Below are 19,639 nucleotides of genomic sequence, written 5' to 3'. Positions count from 1 at the left end.
GCATAGCCTGTGACAAAATAGGAGCCATGTAGGCTCCCTCATGAACTACTTTACCTGACCCTAATTGGAAGGACAAAGCACAGACCTGCCACTTCCAAACTCTCTCCTTCCCTTAGAAGTTGCATTGGTTTAAAGGATGGACAATTCAACTCCTCAAAAGAAGCTGGAAGCAGGGCACCTAACAGTGGCATCTGTGTCTTTTCTGCTGGGGAATTACTCTGGTCTGTGATGAGCAGACTCATCTGCACTCTGTGAAGACCAAAAAACAGGAAGTGAGTCAAAGCCTCCAGTCTAGGAGTGGCTGACAATTCACATAAGGGGCACACCTTTTAACCTTGACTTAAGTTGGAACCTGACTCTATGAATGAGGTACTCTGGGGACTTGACCATTTTCCTTACAATATCTGGTCCATACCCCATCTGGTAGCTTTGGCCTCTGCTGCCCGTAATTCTCAGGATATCAGCTGAAGAGCTTTCTCACCTCATGACTGTAACACAGGAGCCACTTGGACGGCATTGTCAGCTCTGGAGAGAGTCGTGAAAAGAGTCAAGTGGCAAACTTTTGCCCTGGCTTGAACTTTTAATGCTTTCTCTGTGCAATCGAATGCTTATAGGTTCTATTGTTCAGTGTATTGACAGACAACTCAGGAAGCGAGTTACTCCTGCAAACTTTGAGGGCTTAGCCAGAACAGGTGAGTCTTGCAGTGTCTGATGAGACTTTTAAAATAGACCCTTTAAGGATGAAACAGTTTTCAAAATGGAGAGAAAGTCCTTCTACTCCCCCATCTCCTCCAGAGAGACAAGACATCATCCCTAACCTCTTACAGCTTTTCCACTTCTGCGCACATTATCCGACATTTGGTAGGTGTTTATTAAAGGTTTTTGAGCAAAAGAATATATATGGACTCTCAAATTTCAGGAAGGTCACACATCTAGATTTTTCCTGCTCAATGTGTGCTGTTATTCACTAACAAGGTCTACAAAAGCACCACCCTCCTGTATTTCTCTTCTCTGTTCCTTAGTTTCCTAGTGTTTTGATATGTCTTTCCTAGCATTAAAGAAACAACAATAACAACTATTTAAAGATTCTGGTTTACTATATATTTTTTTCTAATTTATAATTCTACTGGAAATACTTGAATTTTCCCTAGAGGTCTTTCTGACTTGCAGAGGTGTGTCGATAAGATGAGCTATTATTATGCATGCATTGTCCCCGCTCTGTGCTAGGTATCACACCTGGTATTTTGTTGTATGTGTTGAGTAATTAAATCACAAGGTCAGTCACTAGTATCTACTGAACATCCACCACACAACTGTCACAATTCCAAGAACTGAATATATAAAGGCCACAGGGGTGCCTGTGTTGGCTCTGTCGATTGAACGTCTGACTCTTGATTGCGGCTCAGATCATGATCTCATAGCTCGTGGGTTTAAGCCCCACATCGGGCTCTGCACTGACAGCTGTGAGCTGTTATGAAATGTTCTCTCTCCCTCTCTCTCTGCCCCTCCCCTGCTTGCGCACTCTCTCTCTCACTCTCTTTCAAAATAAATAAATAAACTTTGAACACATAAAGGCAAATAAGAGACACCTCAAGGGGAGGTCTCAGGGGGAGACAGGCAATAAACATGGAAACAAAGCCTCCACATGGCACTGGGAGGTGGGTGATACCCCCATATTACAGATGAGGACACTGAAGATTAGTGAGTCTGCATCCCACCCAAAGGTATAGAAGTCATAAATATGGGATTCGAGCCAAGTGTCTCAGACCTTGAAGGCCCCATTCACTGTGCTGTCTAGTGGTCTCTAGAGCAGGTGTCATGCAGCTCTCCATTAGTCATTCTGAGCATGTCTGTGGAGAGCCTCATAATAGGCTCTGAGAAAGGAAGGAAAAGAACTTTTGTCAAACAAGTACTTAAACGTATTTCTCTCTGGAGTGAGGCCACTTCTTAGCCTGACCTGGGATGTTGCGGGTCCTTTATTCCCTACCTTCCCATGATGGCTAGCAGGTAAATTTATCCATTGTTGGGAGCCAATTAGTGCCTCATGATTTCACCATCTTAACTGGAAGGGCATTCTTTTCTATTTCTCCACACAGAGGTACAAAACAAAAAACAAAAAAACAAAAACCCAACCTATTAGATATGGACTTCAGGTTAAGGAAGACACAGAGCTCAGGAAATACTCAACCTCAGTAAGTCAAAGGTCCTAGGAATAGGTGGACAGTCTCCCCACAAATGTATGGAGAACAATCAGGGGAGGGACTGATATGGATACTAGTGATTCAGTGCAGGAGACAGATTGTGACTCAAGAAATGCAAGTATTTATGTTTATTTTCTTTTGGCAAAAGCACAAATCATGCCAAAGGTGGGGAGAGGTGCTTACCACAATTAAAAGGAGGAAGAACTAAATTTGAATGACAATTATTTACATGTATGTAATTGGTGCGACATTTTATACAAGTGAGACACTTTACAAAATTTTCCTAGAACAAATCCTCAGTTGTGAAAGGACGTGAGGCAGAGGCAGGGCAGAGCTGGCGGTGAAATCCCCCAAAACCCAAAAACAGCACAGGCATCAGCGCCGGGGGGAAAACTCTTTGCATTCTACAAAATGGACACCGGGTGGCAGCACATAATAACAGCAACTTTGTAACTGCTTATCTGAAGAAGGCTGGATAGTGCTTAAAATATTTATTACCATTGTAAGACTTTGTTAGCCTGAGCTCAGGTGTAACACATTCATTTGTTTTATATCTTACACTCACTTCTCCTATGCCTCCTTTAGGTAATGACAGATGGCCAACCAAAAGTCAGAGGAAAATATACATGAGATAGCTTCATAAATTTCAGACTCTCTTTGGGCCACATGCCTTTTTATCTGACTTGGTCCCACTGGATTTGACATGATTCCCCACAGTGGCAGGAATGAAAGTGATTTATGCCAGTATCCCTGACCGTCCGTAAAATCCTTTGGTCACTGTTAAATGTTCTTACTCATTCTCAAACTGGTAGGTTAGGAAATTATTTCTTCTCTCTCATAGTCTAAGTTCTTGTACATCGCCACTGCTAAAAGTGGGCCAAAGAAACACAGACATATAAACACATACATCTTTGTCAGTATTACAAGAAATGTGTAATCTTGATATATTCAAAGAGTTATCAGATGTTAGAAATTACAGCATAGAGTGGAAATTTTAAAACTAAAGCAAACTTTTACAAATTAACTTCTGTATTCTGTACTATCCAAATCTTCCCTCCAGTCCTCACTACTGAACGTGAAAAGAGAAAAAGACAATTCAGCCTGGAAGAATTTATGGGGATCCTGAGCAGAAAGTGGTAAAGAACCAATAAGTTCACATTAGCAGGGTACTTTAGCATCATGTTCTAAAGTCTCTTCTGAGAAACAATTGTTCAAGAAAAAAAAAAGAGAGGGAACAAAACAAAAACAAAGGTCTCAAAAGCAGAACAGGGACCAGCTACATGCGATAAGATGTACAGAGCACAAGTGAGATGCTGCTGACAGTGCAGGCATGAAGTGACAGTGACAGGTGGAGATGGAGAGGTAGTGTCCATGCTGTCAGGTGCCTTCTGTACATGGAAGTATTGAAAGGAGCTTTTCACTAGGGTTTCCCAGAGCTGCAGAGAGGCCTGGGATACTTCCTTTCAGAGATGGAAGTCCCAAAATGAAGAAATTCTTAAACATCACCAGAAAAACAAACCGCATTTTCAGTGTAAACAATTAAAAAAATGAAAGCTGAATGCTACATGTATTCAACTTTCAATCTTGCCTGTGTATCACATGGTAATTTATGGCACCCCATTTCAGGATAAGCTAAATTTACGGCCCTTTATGAGTGTCAGATATAGTCAATGAGTTCTCCTTTCTGTTACCCACTTTTATTCATAGTCAGAGAGTGGTTAAACTCTTCCTAGAGAAAAAGAGAAAATATATGAAAGAGGGAACCTAAACAAAAAGGAAAAGGAGGGGAAAGAGGGAAAATAAAAATACAATGCATGATGTAGATGACTTATCATGGATTTGTGAGTAGAAAACTTTATAGAGACTAATAAAATAATGTTTGCTAAGTGATAATTGAAGCCCTTAGCACTGTTGATGGTATGAACTAAACGGACAGTTCTTATTCCCTGGCTCCACATAGTTTCAAGCAAGAGAGAAAACACTAACCTACTTCAGAGGACAGGGCTAAAATCTGATACTTACTATACATACAATAAGATTTGGGAGGAAGGAGAGGCTAATACCAGCGACCAATTTTCTCCATTTGTACAAGTGAAAGTAAAATAGTAACACAGCCTATCTCACAGCATTATTTCAGTATTACTGGTGGAGCATTTATCCAAGTACTGGACAGAGTATGTGTTTAGCAATACTGCTTATTAATTAATTAAACTGTATAACAAAATATAAAGCATTTTAATAAGTGGGGAAACGTCAATAAAAAAAGACATTTATATTAGAAATACAAACTATAGCAACTATGGTATACTATTTAATAGTTACTAAATTTTCAATGGGATGAAAACTACACAATTTTCAAGGTTATGATTAAGCTGACCATTTTGTTGCCAATTAAACATATCAACACTTTGAGCAAACAATATGACAATATGTAACATTAAAAAAAAAAAAAGTCATGTGATTTAATCAAGTATTCCAGGGTTAGCATTTCTCCTAAAAAATAAAAGAAACATTGACAAACAATAGGAGTTTTACTCCAATTATAGCTATTTTAGTATAAGACTGGAATCAACTTTAAATTCAAATAAAGAATATTATAGTGCCATCGACCTGGTATATGTTATTAAACATGGTGACCATATCTACAGAATTCAACTGGTAAAACATGTATAATAAAAGACTAAAACAAACCCCACAAACAATCAAGAGTAAAATTATGGAACAATATGGATCAAAGTTAAAGATTTTTGGTCATTGAGGACTTTGATCAGCACAGTAAATAGACCGTGAGAGACTTGGAGGAGATATTTGCAAAGTCTAAAGTTGACAAGGTATTACTACCTGGAGCATATTAGGAGTTCTTTCAAAAACAAAGTAAGTAGGTCAATAGAAAATCATCAAAGTTGAAACATAGGCAATTCTCAGAAGGCAGAACCTGACTAACTCAAAATAGATGAAGTGATGCTCAACTAAAATGTCAATGAGAGGAATAAAAATAAATGTAGTAACATTCTATTGCCATCAACTTGCAAAACTGAGTTATATAATGCTGTGTGATGAGATGATGGCAGGGCAGGTTCCCTTCTGCTTTGAAGAAGGGAGTGTGAACTTGTGCACTCATTCAGGGAGGAGTCTGGCAGTAGCATTCAATGGATTTATAGATGTGTGTATCTTACCACCGAGCAATCCTTCACTCCTGGGTACAGGCCCCAGAGAGAATGGCTAACAGGTTCGTAAGGGGACATATATGTGTGGTTTATTGCAATGTTGTTTGAGATGGAAGGAGTTAGGGACAATTTAGGTGTCCACTCCTGGGAGGTTAAGTTAAATTTGGTGTATTTACACAATGACAAAATGGGCAGCAGTTGGAAGAAATGAACTCATTTTAAATATATAGATATAGATTCATGTCCAGACACTAACACTGAAGAAATATAATAAGAAACAGAACGAAGTTTAAAACACAAAAGGGCTTATGAAACTTAGAGCATATTCACATACACACAACTACACACTATTTGCTAGAATGCCACACTTATAACCACATAAATATATAGAGAGTGGATTTGATGAACATACATTCTACAGGGGACTGAAGTGAGGATTGGAGGCTGAAAATAAAATAAAACCAGTTAGGGGTCTTGCCTAGAATGATGATAATAAAAGGCCACACACTGAAGAGTAAAATCAACTAAGTTCGGTGCACCTGATGCTAAAAAAAAAAAAGAAAGAAACTGAAATGTATATAACTTTAAATGAAAAAAGCTGAAAGAATGCATAATTGTATGCAAACTGGTTGAAACAACAATAAAACAGAGCACAAGCTAATGTTTATATGAATTTAAACTAGAACACAAAAATGATTTGCAAACTGATTAAAGTAACAACAAATGAAACGAATATAAAATGATATGTACACTGATTGAAACTGACTAAAAAAATGTATTCACGGGAATTGGTTAGGGAAAGGGCCTTATTCTGCCCCTCTGCATTTTCTTGACACCATCTTATAAGAAAAAAATTTTATCAGGACAGTTTATGGGCAAAAACACTATGAAACCATTCTGGTGGGACATCATCTTTATTTTCTGGAATTCCTTTCATTGGTATCTCCTCCTTTTCCATGCGTGAGAGCTTGAGGGAAAGCTCTCACCTCCTCTCCCCTACCAACCCCAGTGAAAGCTAAAGTGATAACTTAGACGAGGCCTTGGGTCCTTTTCTGTCCTTCCTTTGGGCTTTGTGCGCACATAACTGGTAAGGTAAGAAAGGGTCTTGATTATTCACCTTGGAAAGAGCCATTGCTGCCCTCAGCACCACTCCCATGAGCTGGTGTCACCGGAAGTGAGGTCCAAGGAAAAGGAGGACACAAGGATTAATCAGTCAAAGCCAAAAACTCCTCCTGTCACCCTTTGACAATACAACTCCCTAAGCCAGATTATCCACTGAGGTGGGGACAAGTCCAGTGTCTTAAAGCAGCCTTGAGCCTTGCATTTGACTCTGTCTCCTATTCATGTTTCTCCTGGACTCTTCAAGGGGATGTGGCTGCAGGGTTACTGCAGAGAAACAGTGTAAAAGAGGGTTCAAGGCCCTCTTTACTGTCTGAGAATAAAACACAATATAAGAAAAAAAAAAGACCCTGTTCTTTAAAATTGAAATAGCTATTTTAAGCAGTAGTAGAATTACGGATGATTATTTTCTCCAGTTTTACTCCTTTTAAATAAACATATACATACTCTATTACAGGCAGCAAAAAAAGCATACTTCATGGTCTAATGTTGGCCAGAATGCTGTCCTAGTAATGAATTGCATGATACAATTAACAAATGTCCCATTGTATAGCTAATTAGTACATTCATCCTTTATGGTTTAATAATATAGTCATAAGTAAATGCTTTGTCTCCCAATTTGAGCGCCTTCTACATATCTTTGTAGCTTGCATATCACCTAGCACAAAGCTAAGTATGTAATAGCACCTATATGAGAAATAGGAAAAATTCTAAAATGGAAATGATTATTTCTAAGTATCCCACACACAGAGAATGTCTAGCATCTTTCTCTACCTATCAACCTTATTTTTTCCTTCAAGGCTTTTGTTGTTGTTGCATGGGAAATTCTTATTTCCTTTTTCTAATTTCTCTCACCTTATTCTGTGTTCATTTCACCTCCAAATGTGGCAACATTCAACTTTTTATTTGGCAGGTGATTTTATTTTCCTTTTTATCTTTCTCAAATGAATTTTATCTGAGTAGTAAATGTGCTTCAAATCCTCCATTCTTCAAAAATTATGCTCCCGACATATTGTAGGGAGATTTTTGTATACTGCAAAAAGAGTACACTCATCCCTTCATCTGTTAAACCCAAAATCAAGACTCATTATCTTATTTATTTGCATTTTTTTTTAAGATTCAAGATCCAGGGGTGCCTGGGCGGCTCAGTCGGTTAAGTGTCCAACTCTTGATTTTGGCTCAGGTCATGAGCTTTCGATTCATGAGATCAAGCCCCGCGTCTCTCTCTCCCTGCCCCTGCCCTGCTCTCAAAATAAATAAATAAACTTAAAAGAAAAAGAAATTTTCAAGTTCCAGAAGGACAAGAGCACTTCATTTAATATTATGTGCAATGATATTGAAGGTAGTGCTTTATTAGAAAGCTGTAATTACATTAAAATAATAGCGTTTATCATAGTGATAGCAGAGGGGAATATCCTGGTATTGTACCATAGGGCCTTCCTTTCTAAACAACAGCAGTGACACAAGTTGAGGAGATGGGGAACTATCACAGTTATGTAAAAGTGAATTAAGTAACCTTTATTACCTTAGTTTCTTTCCTCCATCTGCAATTTTAGCTTTTTGAAGATAACCTTCTTTTTCAACCATCTGCAAAAAGAAAGCATATATTAAAACTGTGTCAAACTCCTGTGATTATTTTGAGTGAACCTATGCTCTCCAACAGTCATTGCAGTGATGGAAGTTTCCAGTCATAGAACTTCATTAATAATGCATATATAGCTTATGGGAAGTGCCTGCAAGATCATAGTCATTACAAGCCGTTAAATATCCAAAAGAAAGATTACAAAGAATAATGTGAATGATTTATTAGATGGCAATACACCTTTACTCACTTTTCTTTCAGGGTATTGAAGTCCCTTGCTACAAAGTTGATTAAAAATGGTAAAACAAAAACAAATTTAATGCTTTTCTTAATTTAATGATCATCCTTAGAAAAGGTCCTTTCCACACCTAATCCTCACTACCTCATGTAACTGCTGAGGCCAGGAAGTGAAAAGAATTCAGTGGAACCAAGTAACAGAGCCAGTTGAACTATGAAAGGGCATTTAAAACAGTGATATTTCATGCATTTCTTTCGGTCACTAAGACACACTATAGTAGCACTATTTCATTATCTTCTTCCATAATATGGGTTTGCTTCCTTTCCCATTTGTACTTATTGGCTTTCATCATTAATACAGCTGCAAGTTTCTTAAAGGAGTTTCAATAATTTGTATAACTTCATAGAGGTTTTTGTGGAGTTCTAGGGTAAATAAATGTACAATGCTAATTGCGATGTGTTAACTCCCAGCAAAGTCTATAGTAGGCATTTTAATTTCTGAGCACCTCATTGCCTTGTTCCTCTGTCAGTCCCACACACCCTTATCTCAAGTCCTTATCCTGTGTTCCATCTTTTCACACTAGATGAATTGACAACAATCTTCTCCCCCACACTATATGCTAGAAGCTTCTAGAAGACACCTGCCTAACATCAAAGGACCACATTCCCTCAGTTCCACCCTTTCCCCCTGACTGTAGTACTCCACCCCACCATGTCTCCATCTCATAAACTCCTAAATGCATTAAATCTACTTTAAAATTCAATTTATCTGTGTATTGTTATAGGATCCTTCCAAGATTCCTCTGTAATCTCTTTTAGGTGTCCCTGCCCTGAATCCCCATTTTCATTCTGCCATTATCACTATAACAGCACTTATTGGGTCATAGTGTAGTTGTCCATTTACAGAGGTCCCCCCGAGCTGCAGGGGATATACACCAAGACTCCCAGTAGATGCCTGAAATCATGGATCACACCGAACTGTATATATACTATGTTCTTTCCTATACATCCATATCTGAGATAAGGTTGAACTTATAAATTAGGCATAATAAAATTAACAACAGCTAATAATAAAATAATTATTATACCAATATACCGTAATAAAAGTTATACGAACGCAGTCTATCTCTCAAAACATCCTATTGAACTGTACTCATCCTTCTTGTGATGAGGTGAGATGACAAAATGCCTACATGATGAGATGAAATGAGATGAATGATGTGGGCACTGTGACATAGCGTTGGGCTACTATTGACCTTCTAATGGTATGTATGTCTGAAGGAGGATACCCTACTTCTGGATTCTATGGACCATGGGTAACTGGAACCATGGAAAACGAAACTGTGAACTATGGGGACTACTGTATGTGGTGGTACCTGCACCTGTGCTGTGACTCTGCCTTTCACTCCTGGATTCCCAGCACCTACAGTACTTGCTGACACCAATAATCACAATTATAAATATTGTTTAAACAAATTAGTGGGTGCATGAGTGACTATTCTAATGGTTTTTTTTAATCTTTATAGAATAGTGAAAAAGCCAAAAACATCCATCTGCATACGTCAGGTGAAAGGAAGGGATACTTGGGGATAAATGAATTGTCCCAAACCACTAAAATTTCACCAGTTCATGAATTGGTATTTACAAGACTCACTCTGATGTAGGTGAGATCTTTTCTCCTAATTGTTCATTATGATATTCCTAATACATAGCACAGTACTTGCCTTTAAAAATATATTTGATGAATGCACTTTAATAACAATGATGAAGATACTAATAATGATTCATAGCAAAGTTTTTTCCACATATCTACATTTCCAGAAAATTTCTTCTATTTCAGCATGTTCTCTACAGTCTAAAAGAGTCTGTGGAGGTCTCTTGGATGGATAATTTTCAGAATCGTGATGCTCAGTGGTGTCTTTTTTGTACTTGGATGCAACTATTTGTTTGTTTTTCCCACCTTTTATTCCACGTATACTGTCCCTTTTTTTGTGGTGCCAGAAAATTTTGTTTGTCTACCCCCTAAAGCCCATGTAATAAGTTCAGTGTTTAACTCTGGGCATTACTGATTTTTACAAGTGTTTGGAAGAAGGATGTTCTCAGTAGCAATTAGCATCACTGAGACAGTCCCTTTCTTTAGTAATGTATATTGAGAAATTTTGTTGTGTAAGCACAGACAAAATTTACTGTTTTATTAAAGCTTTCTTCTGATGAAAATAAAGTAGTTACAAAAGTCTGAATTTATCTGTCAAAAAGCTACAAAACCTCTCAAACCATCATAAAAATTGATGCATGCATTCTCAACTAAGAATATTGCCTTTTCCCTGCCAAAAAATTTACCAAAAGACCAGTGGGTGGAGGTTTAGTGCCCAGAATGTATTGTTGATGATCATTTCTTTAAAAAGGGAAGGGAAATTCAAAATGAAAAAAAAAAAAAAACTAATAACTCTTTCAGAAAGAAGCAAACACTAGCCAGCTTGAGACACAGACTTTAAAATTCTCTCTCCCTGAACACATAAGAAATGCTTCTTCAGACACTGCTGGACTTTTTCAGAATACGGAGATTAAGACCAGGGACTGGATTTCTCATGTCAGGGCTCTATCAGTGTAACATCATTGCCATCAAACAGGCTGAGCCAGTTCCCATAATCTTGAGTCAAGGCAATAGAGTTTCCAGGCATGACCACACAGAGGCCCAGGAAAAAGGAAAGAAGAGGGGTGAAGAGCAAGTTAGTTTTCTTCTCCTATATCATCTCCCAAAGTCCAGGCTGCCTTTCAGGTCATTAGAGGTAGCTAATAATCATCCTACTACATACTCTTACTACACTTACTAGTGCCACATGTATGTTTACATATCTACACGTATTTACACGTGGTTATATACATGTACAATCATCATGCACACATTCCCATTTCTGGGATCAGGTGTCCATTTTTCTCAATTACCGCTTTGATACTTCATGTACACTCATTCATCCTTTCAATATATTTTCAATTAGTAACATCCTCTTCCCCTTTAATATCATCTGCTCTGCTCACAATGAGACTGCAAAGATTAATAGGGCACTCTTAATCTTATCAAAGCTTATATGCTTGTGAGCTCACATTCAAAAACACTCGTGTTCCTCTCTTTTGCAGAATGGATACCACACCCCATCTAGTCATCTCAGCAACTCAAGCCAGCTTCTGCCGTGGAACAGAACATTCCAACCAGTCTTCCTACACTGAAAACACTGCATTATTGTAAGTCCAATGCTGCAAGCAACACTTCACTCTTCATTATTTCTTGTCATGATACTTTGAAATACCCCACCGTATTTCAGGCATTAGAAATCAATTATTCCGGAAGGATCACAGGAGCTGAAAGAAGTATTAGGACAAGCAGAAGATTGCTATGTATTTTGTCTGTGGATGTACGTATAGTATCATATTCATTATTTTAAGTATTTATTCCTACTCTGTGTTAATCCCATGGAATGAAGGGATGTTAATCTTTCAATAACAGTTGAGTATGCTGGTCATCTTAGGCTCCGATGGTCTTATCTCTAGTAATTTACAAAATTCTGTAAAGTTTTATATCTAAGTTTAGGATATTATGTGGCAAGTTCCAGGCCAACCTGAAATTCCCTTGAAGTAAAAGTACTCCCTAAACTCTGTATACTTAAGAAATGTCAACCAATCTTTAGATGCTGAATCTGGCTTCTTAAGCAATTTGTCCAATGTCCCTTCGACACCCTATTTTTTAATGTTAAATGGCAGGGAAGATCAGCAATTTGTCCGGATTGGATGCCAGCCAGTCTGCTAGCATTGAAGAAGTACTCAGCAGACACAACTGTGCTGAGATACAGATGAGAAGAATGAATGGCTGTGGGATACCCAGATAGCACCTGTTTATCAACCTAAGTTGGAGGCTATAGACAAGGCAGGAGAGCAGAAGACAACCTTTGATTAATGGTAACAATCGTGGAAGAAAGACCAGCCTGTAACCATAAGTACAGACATCGCAATTTATTATGTGAAGACTTCATGTTGTTCTCAGATAAAAGAAGTAGACTTGAAAAGAATAGGTTTTCATCTACAACAGTCCACCACAAGAATTCTGTGAAAATGCATCTTTATGAATAGAAATGAACTGAATCTAAAGACTTTCTCCAGATTTTGATGAGAAAGGATTGTGACTTTTAACACCAGAATCACACAGCCCTTATGCCTTACAATAATTTGCTCTGTTGATGTTTTTAAGTTATTGTTCTTTTACTCTTTGTTATGATTCTGTGTTCACTGGCAACCTCTGACTCCTAATTCAGCTTCTGAGATCCTCTGAGGTACAACATTGGTGACTTAAACAGTCAATATTAGTGTGTCTCCCATTATAAATTTACAAATCAGAGTTATTGTTTATACATGAGCTTCTTACAAATTTGGTTACTGTGAGCTAGTCCCAAGGCATCATGATCATTGATAAATAAAGTTTTTCTAGATCCACAAAGCTGAGGCGGGCCCCCTGCCCTGAACTGGACTGAGCCTTCTAAAGTAGTGCCACCCTGTGGAACTTTCTGTATGACTGACCGATCTTCCTCTATGATAACTCAGCATATCTCTTTATAACCACAACCCTGGGCCACCATAGCTTTCAAACAGATTTAGCATTTAAGTATTTTCCTATTTAGTAGTAAGGAAACTGCTATATTTTTCCCTGAACTTTTTAGAGATCACAGTACTTTGCTGATAATTTTGTTTAGATGATTTGTATTAAAAAGCACACATCCGGTTATATCATTTTACCCCCCAATACTGCTTCTCTTTCTTTATGAAATCTCTTCTTTACTTGTCCACTACCCACATAAATATACTTCGTTGTTCTTTCCATTGGTTTTATTTTTTAACTAATTTTTTTTATTTTTAAAGTAAAAATTGTATTTACTTAAGGTGTACAACATGATGATATGTATACCAAAATGATTATTACTATAGTCAAGCTAATTAACATACCCATCTCCTCACATAGTTACCTTCTTTAAACTTGTTTGTGGTGAGAGCACCTGAGATCTACTCTGTTAGCAAATTTCCACTATATACTACAATATTATTAACTATAATCACCATGCTATATATACGTATCCTATATATCTCCACTGGCTTTCCTTCTTGTGACATGGTCTTCAGGTCACATCTTGTGACCATTTTCTTCTATGGGACTCATTGCTTACATTTTTCTTCTCAGTCTCCAATTATTTCTATACTGGCTCTGGATTTATTGCAATATCAGATCAGCTGACCATGTTTATGGACTTGCAGGTGACACAATCCATTAAGAATGGAAACGAGGGATGCCTGGGCAGCTCAATGGTTAAGTGTCCAACTCTTGAATTTTGGCTAAGGTCATGATCCCAGGGTGGTGGGATAGAACCCCATGTTGGGCTCCGCACTGACCATGGACCCTTCTTAAGATTCTTTCTCTCTCCCTCTCTCTCTCTTTCTGCCCCTCTCCTCCACTCTTATGCTTTCTCTCAAAAAAAAAAAAAGAAAAATTTAAAAAAAAGAATGGAAACAAAAGCAGAGAACAAAAATCACCTTAAAAATCCAGCTTATCTGTATATCATATAAAGCACTAATTAAAAAAATGCTTAATTTTAGAAGTACTTTACATATAGATCAAGAAAGAAATATGGTGTTTTGGCCTCATGTAAATACATAATTGACTGTGTGCATACTTGTAAAGAGTGGTAAACCAAAATTCAAGTTGGACACAGTGATGACATGAAAAGGGGAACAGAAGAAAAGCAAAGAAAAATTATTCTCTGTCATACACAAGAGGTGTCTGCAAAGAGCAAGCAAGCACTCTCAGAGAGGCTGTCTTGATTTCAGGCCTCCGAGTTAGGCATGGTTGCTCATTGCACTTATTTACACCCATTAGTATACATGTTGCGCAATGCTTTCATGGACATCCTGCCCATCTCACTTTCTCGGGGTTAGGCTTTGGGGTTCTGCTGAATGTCTTGAACTGGTTTTTAAATGCTGGGTTTGGCAAAGCACATATTCTGTTTTGCCAAATGCTTTTCCTCATCATTTTAAACCCCTGTGTATTTCAAGGGAAATTTTACCCACATGTCTCTGATTTATTTACCCCTAACTCATCAAAATGTCATCTTGAAAAAACTGCTATTGGATGTTTAAGAACTCTGTGGCTTCTTCCTGAGCCTTTCATCTTTTAACCAGTGTGTTTCATTTTGCCTCCACCAAAAAGGCCCAGGTTCTGTTGGGGAATCGGACTGATGAGGGTAGTTCTTTGTGTCTCAAGAATTTTCTTCAGTCTTCTGGAGGCTTTTCCTGTATCCCACCTCTCTTTCTTCATCCTCAGTTTCTTTCTTCTTCCATAAATTCGACTTCTTTGTGTCCTTGATTTAAATATATTGTTCTTTCTTTCCCTGTCATTGGAATTCAGAAAGGAATGGTCTTCCAGGTTCCTGTCTGGGCAATTTATTAGCATAATTCAATTGTTTTGTTATAACCTAATTTGGTCTAGGCAGTAAGGAAAAAAGCATTGCTCAATGTTAATACCCTTTGTTGTTGTTGTTGTGTGTGTTCTTTTCTCTACGCTAGAGTTAAATGAAATTCAAATGTGGATAGGAGGTGTTATTGTAACCTGTTTCTGTGTTTTCATGGCTTCTAATCCCCTTAACATCACCTGAAGGCCCCTCTTCATCTGAGCACTGCCTCCCTTTCCCTACACCCCCTGACCCATTTCCCTTGTTCACCATATTCTAGTCAGTGTGGTGTTCTTGTAGTTTTTCAAAGGGGCTTAACTTTGTTCTGACCTCCAGACCTTCACACTTGCTGTTCCTCCTATTCACAACCTTCTTCAAGTTCTTTGCTTGACAAACTCTATGTATCCTGCAATCTCAATTTAAATGCCCCTTTCAAAGAGTGCTTTTATGACTACTTAATCCAGGGTAGGTTAGCCCCCTCTCATAGAAGCTTATTTTTCTTCCTCCATGGTTTGTTTTGTAATTTGTATTTAAAGTGATGCCTTCCTTTACTTGTTTAATACTTCTCTCCATTCCTGGATTTCAGGCTCCTTGAGTAAAGGACATGAATACTTAGCATATGATTACTTACCCCAAACTTAGCACGGCACCTAGCACAGGGACGGCCTCAACAAATCCAGGAATTAATAGACATTTCCATCGGAGAAAAGGAAGGGCACGTAAAACAATGACAACCAGGGGATGGTTTCTATTAGAGTTATTAAATTATATCACATATTATCAACACACTACTAACTTGAAGATCTGGGAGGATGTTATTTCAGAAAACCTAATTTTATCTTACTGAAGTAATATTTTGAAAGCCTAGAGAGCTTTTGGAAATTTTTTGCAATTTAAAGAAAGCACAGTCTGATCAATAGAATTATTCCCCCAAAGTGGCTGTCTTTTGTTTCAAAATAAGAAAACACTGTATGCTTACAATGTTTTTCATCCTCAAAGCCCTCACAAGTATTAATTAATCCACAAAATGATATCTGGCTCCAAAAGGTAGAATCTGAGACTTAAGGTTTATCTGCAAAAGCCTGCTTTGCCCCCAAGCCATGGCAACTTCCTGAGTTCCATCCTACAAATCCTCCCAGCTCAGGAGGCAGCAGATGATTCTCTAAAACCTGCCACAGGCTTTTGACTCCTGCAGGGTTATCCATACACTGTCTCATACTCTTTTGATAAAAATAAAGATGATAAAAATTTAGCATGTTATAAACATGGTTATTTTTGTCAAGCAATCTTTTAAGGGAAAAAGGAAAAATGCCCTGAAAATAATTAGATATCATGAACAGTTAAAACAGGGAATATACAAGATCAAGAAACAAATGCCTATTAGTATATTTGACATTTCATGTTTAAAATCTTTGCTGCATTACAGCACTTGCTAAGCCACCATACGGATTGTCAGAAAATAATTTAGGTTTCTTGCATTGACAGCATATGGATTTGTATACCATGTGGCACGAATGACGTCACCTGTCAGTGAACTGGGTAGTTTTAGAGATTTTAGACTCCAACCAGAAATGTATTTTTGCCAATATTCAAAACAAATGCATTATGCTTCTGTTTAACCCTGTTGATCATAATCTACTTCATTAAAGGGAACACTGAGAGGTGAGGCATGGCTACCAGAGGGTGATAGTGTCTATTGGTGGACCCACCATGGCAGATTCCACTTTTGTAAAGTGAATCATTTTTCTCCAAGAGTGTGGATCTAATGAGATACCTTTGCCAGTTACACTTAAAGCCAAGGCTTCTCATGATTTCTAGAAAATGTTCAGGGGAGTTCTGAAACTCTAAAAATGATGAGATTTGTACAGCAAAAAATGTTGGACATAAATAAGCTGAAAAAATCCATTTGGTAAAAATAATAACAGCACCAACTTAAAGAACTGTATTATTTTCTAAAATGTTTTAATGTATATTATTGCATAGTAATGTATATTATTATATAGTAGTTCATCCTGGTTGGTACTGCTAAGAGAAAGTACTGTGAGAGCCTCTAGCTGACTCCAGAAGCAATAGTGGGAAGGAAGGAGTCTAGTGGAGATGGAAATGAGGAACATACAAGGTTTGTGGGGAAAAATAAGTGTGTCCAGGTAAAAATAATATAAAGTTAAGTTGGTCAGATAGAAAGAGAACTTTAGAGGTTCTGGAAGATAATTGAAGTCTTGGCATGAATCCTAATGGATAGTTAAAAGTTGGTCCGAATGTGTTGTTTGAGGAAATTGGTGATTATTTTGTCATTGCCCATCATAATGGGGTTATTCATAAGCAAGAGATGTGGGGAAAAGAAGCATTTCTGCCTTTAAAATAACATTAAATAAGTAATTTAATTTAAATGGAGATTGATTGATAAAAGTTGAATATAACCTGTGTTCACAAGACAGAGTAAGATGAGCAGTACTCAGACAGAATCGAGGGAAACTGATGTCAGGAATAGGTAGTAAATTGGCTGACAGTTCCAAAAGTGTTTATAGAGTTAGTTGTCTGTATGTGTGTGTGTGTGTGTGGGTGTGTGTGTGTGTGTGTAACACAGACAGAGAGAGAGAGAAGGATTGAGAGAGATTGAAAACCAAAGAGCTTAAAAAATTGTGGTTTCATTCTTTCTATTTAGCCATGCTTCCCAATGCCACCTTTCCAAAGTTGCCTGACCTAGAATAGAATATTAAGCACATATATGTACTATCTATTAATATACTATCCATCATTTGGGATATTCAAAATCAGTTTCATTTATTCTTGAACAACTGAAGATTCAGAGTCAAGACAGCCAACTATACACCAGTAAACCAACAAATAATCTTAATGTTAGGAAACTAAATTGACAAAACTATTTCAGAGTCAAGACAGCCAAATATAGACCAGTGAACCAACCAACTAATCTTAATGTTAGGAAAGTAAGTTGACAAAACTAATTCTGAATAGTCTAATGTGTTTGAAATATAGGCATAGCACAAATATGTTATTAGTTATTGATTCAATTTGAAAAATCATAATTCAACTTTTTAAAATTCACAATTAATATATATTTTATGTAAAAATTTTAAGACACCTTAAGGCATTGATCAAATATAATTATGTATATATTTGCACATATATGATCACATATCTAATTGCATGTCTATATTGATATTAAACACACACTCACATAGCTCCATTTTCAGCCCAACTTCTGCCATGTTTCATCAAATACTTCAGAGAAAACATTTGCATTTGCTATATCACAAATACACAGCTCTTTTTTTAATTCATTAATTAATTGATTTTGAAAGAAAGAGGAGAGAGCATGCATGAGCAGGAGAGGGACAGAGAGAGAGGGAAAGAGAATCCCAAGCAGGATCCACTCTGTCAGCATAGAGCCCAATGCAGGGTTCAAACTCAAAAACCGTGAGATCATGACCTGAGCTAAAGTCAAGAGTCGGGCACTTAACCCCCTGAGCCACCCAGGCACCCCAAATATTCATCTCTTTTAATTATTTATATGTACTTTGTTTGTTCCATAATACAAATTTATGGAAAATAAATACAATTGCTTTCCATTTCACTAGACAACTACACTTTGCCAGGCCTTATATGAAATCCTAATAAAACAGTGAGTGAGACATAGCCTTCCCTTCAAATAGCTTACAGTTCAATAAGAGAGAGAGAAAAGGAAACAGGCAACTTTAGTATGATTATTGAAAGAGGCAATTTAGAGATAGAGGCAAGGTCAAGCTACTAGGGACACACAATAAAGGATTAACCTGATTCAAATTTGAGGAATCAGAGAAATACTTCACAGAGAAAATGCTAAGCTGAGACCCAAGTAATTAATTTTGAAAACAAGTTATTGTTACATCTAATTAAATTGAAAAAATCGTCTTTCTCTATAAACAGCAAACATACCTATATTTGTTAACATCTGAATCAACAATATAATTTTAACACAACTTTAATATCTTAGTATTAAATCAATTGACAGACACGTCTTTTCTGAACAAACCCTAGTCTCAAAAGCAATGTAAAGGTATGTATGATATAATAAAGAAAATACAAGTCATGACCCCTACCTTCAAAGCATTTACAATCTAGCTGTGGAGCAAGTCTATTACCCATGAACTAGGGGTGAACAACACAAAAGAGTGCTGAGATGAAGGAAATAATTGTCACAGAAAATCCAAGCTCCTTCAGGGTAAGAGCCCTATCTTAATCATGTTACCACTTCTAGCCTGAGGGTATGTTATTTGAGAACAGATAATGAATAAGATAAATCAGAGATCATGAGAGAAGTCTATAGACTTGATGTTATAGAAAATAGGAAGCTCTTAAATGCCTGGACAAGGAAAATGAAGTAATGAAGGTACTGTTTAAAGAAGATTGGTGCAGAATTGCTACACAGGATCATTGGAAGGGGCACAGTAGAGTACATGGGAGGGTTGGTGGAGGGGCGGTGAGATCAGAAGAATTGAAGGCCTGGGCAAGGATGTGTGTGTGTGACCATAAAGAAAAATGTGGGTACCACACACATTGCAGAGAAACTGGTTTGGAAAATGGTGACTTATTTGATGGGCCATAGACAAAAAAAGAGGATCCAAGAAAATTTCTTCTAAGCCTGGATGCATGTTTGCCACTCATAACGATAGGCTTGATAGAAAGGGAAACCAGTTTTGGAAGAAGGTCCTGATGGGTTCAATCTGGGAGATTTCACTTCTGAGATGACAAGGAGACACAGTAGAATAAATGACTAGTTAACACTTTAAGATAGAGGATAAGAGGCACGCCTGGATGGCTCAGTTGGTTGAGCATCCAACTTCA

General features: G+C 37.5%; 1 protein-coding gene across 1 annotated transcript in view; it reads right to left on the bottom strand.

Annotated features, from left to right (window-relative positions):
• Positions 1 to 19,639, bottom strand: part of ARHGAP15 (Rho GTPase activating protein 15) — a 609,886-nt gene that overhangs the window by 512,859 nt on the left and 77,388 nt on the right. The window contains exon 4 of the mRNA XM_015062996.3: positions 8,013 to 8,074. Within this exon, the coding sequence (XP_014918482.2) occupies positions 8,013 to 8,074 (62 nt within the window). The remainder of the gene's footprint in view (positions 1 to 8,012; positions 8,075 to 19,639) is intronic.

This window comes from Acinonyx jubatus, chromosome C1, assembly GCF_027475565.1.
Source record: "Acinonyx jubatus isolate Ajub_Pintada_27869175 chromosome C1, VMU_Ajub_asm_v1.0, whole genome shotgun sequence".
In the NCBI taxonomy this organism is placed as follows: domain Eukaryota; kingdom Metazoa; phylum Chordata; class Mammalia; order Carnivora; family Felidae; genus Acinonyx; species Acinonyx jubatus.
The sequence above is the reverse complement of the archived record's forward strand: the minus strand, read 5'-3'. Positions and strand labels throughout refer to the sequence as shown.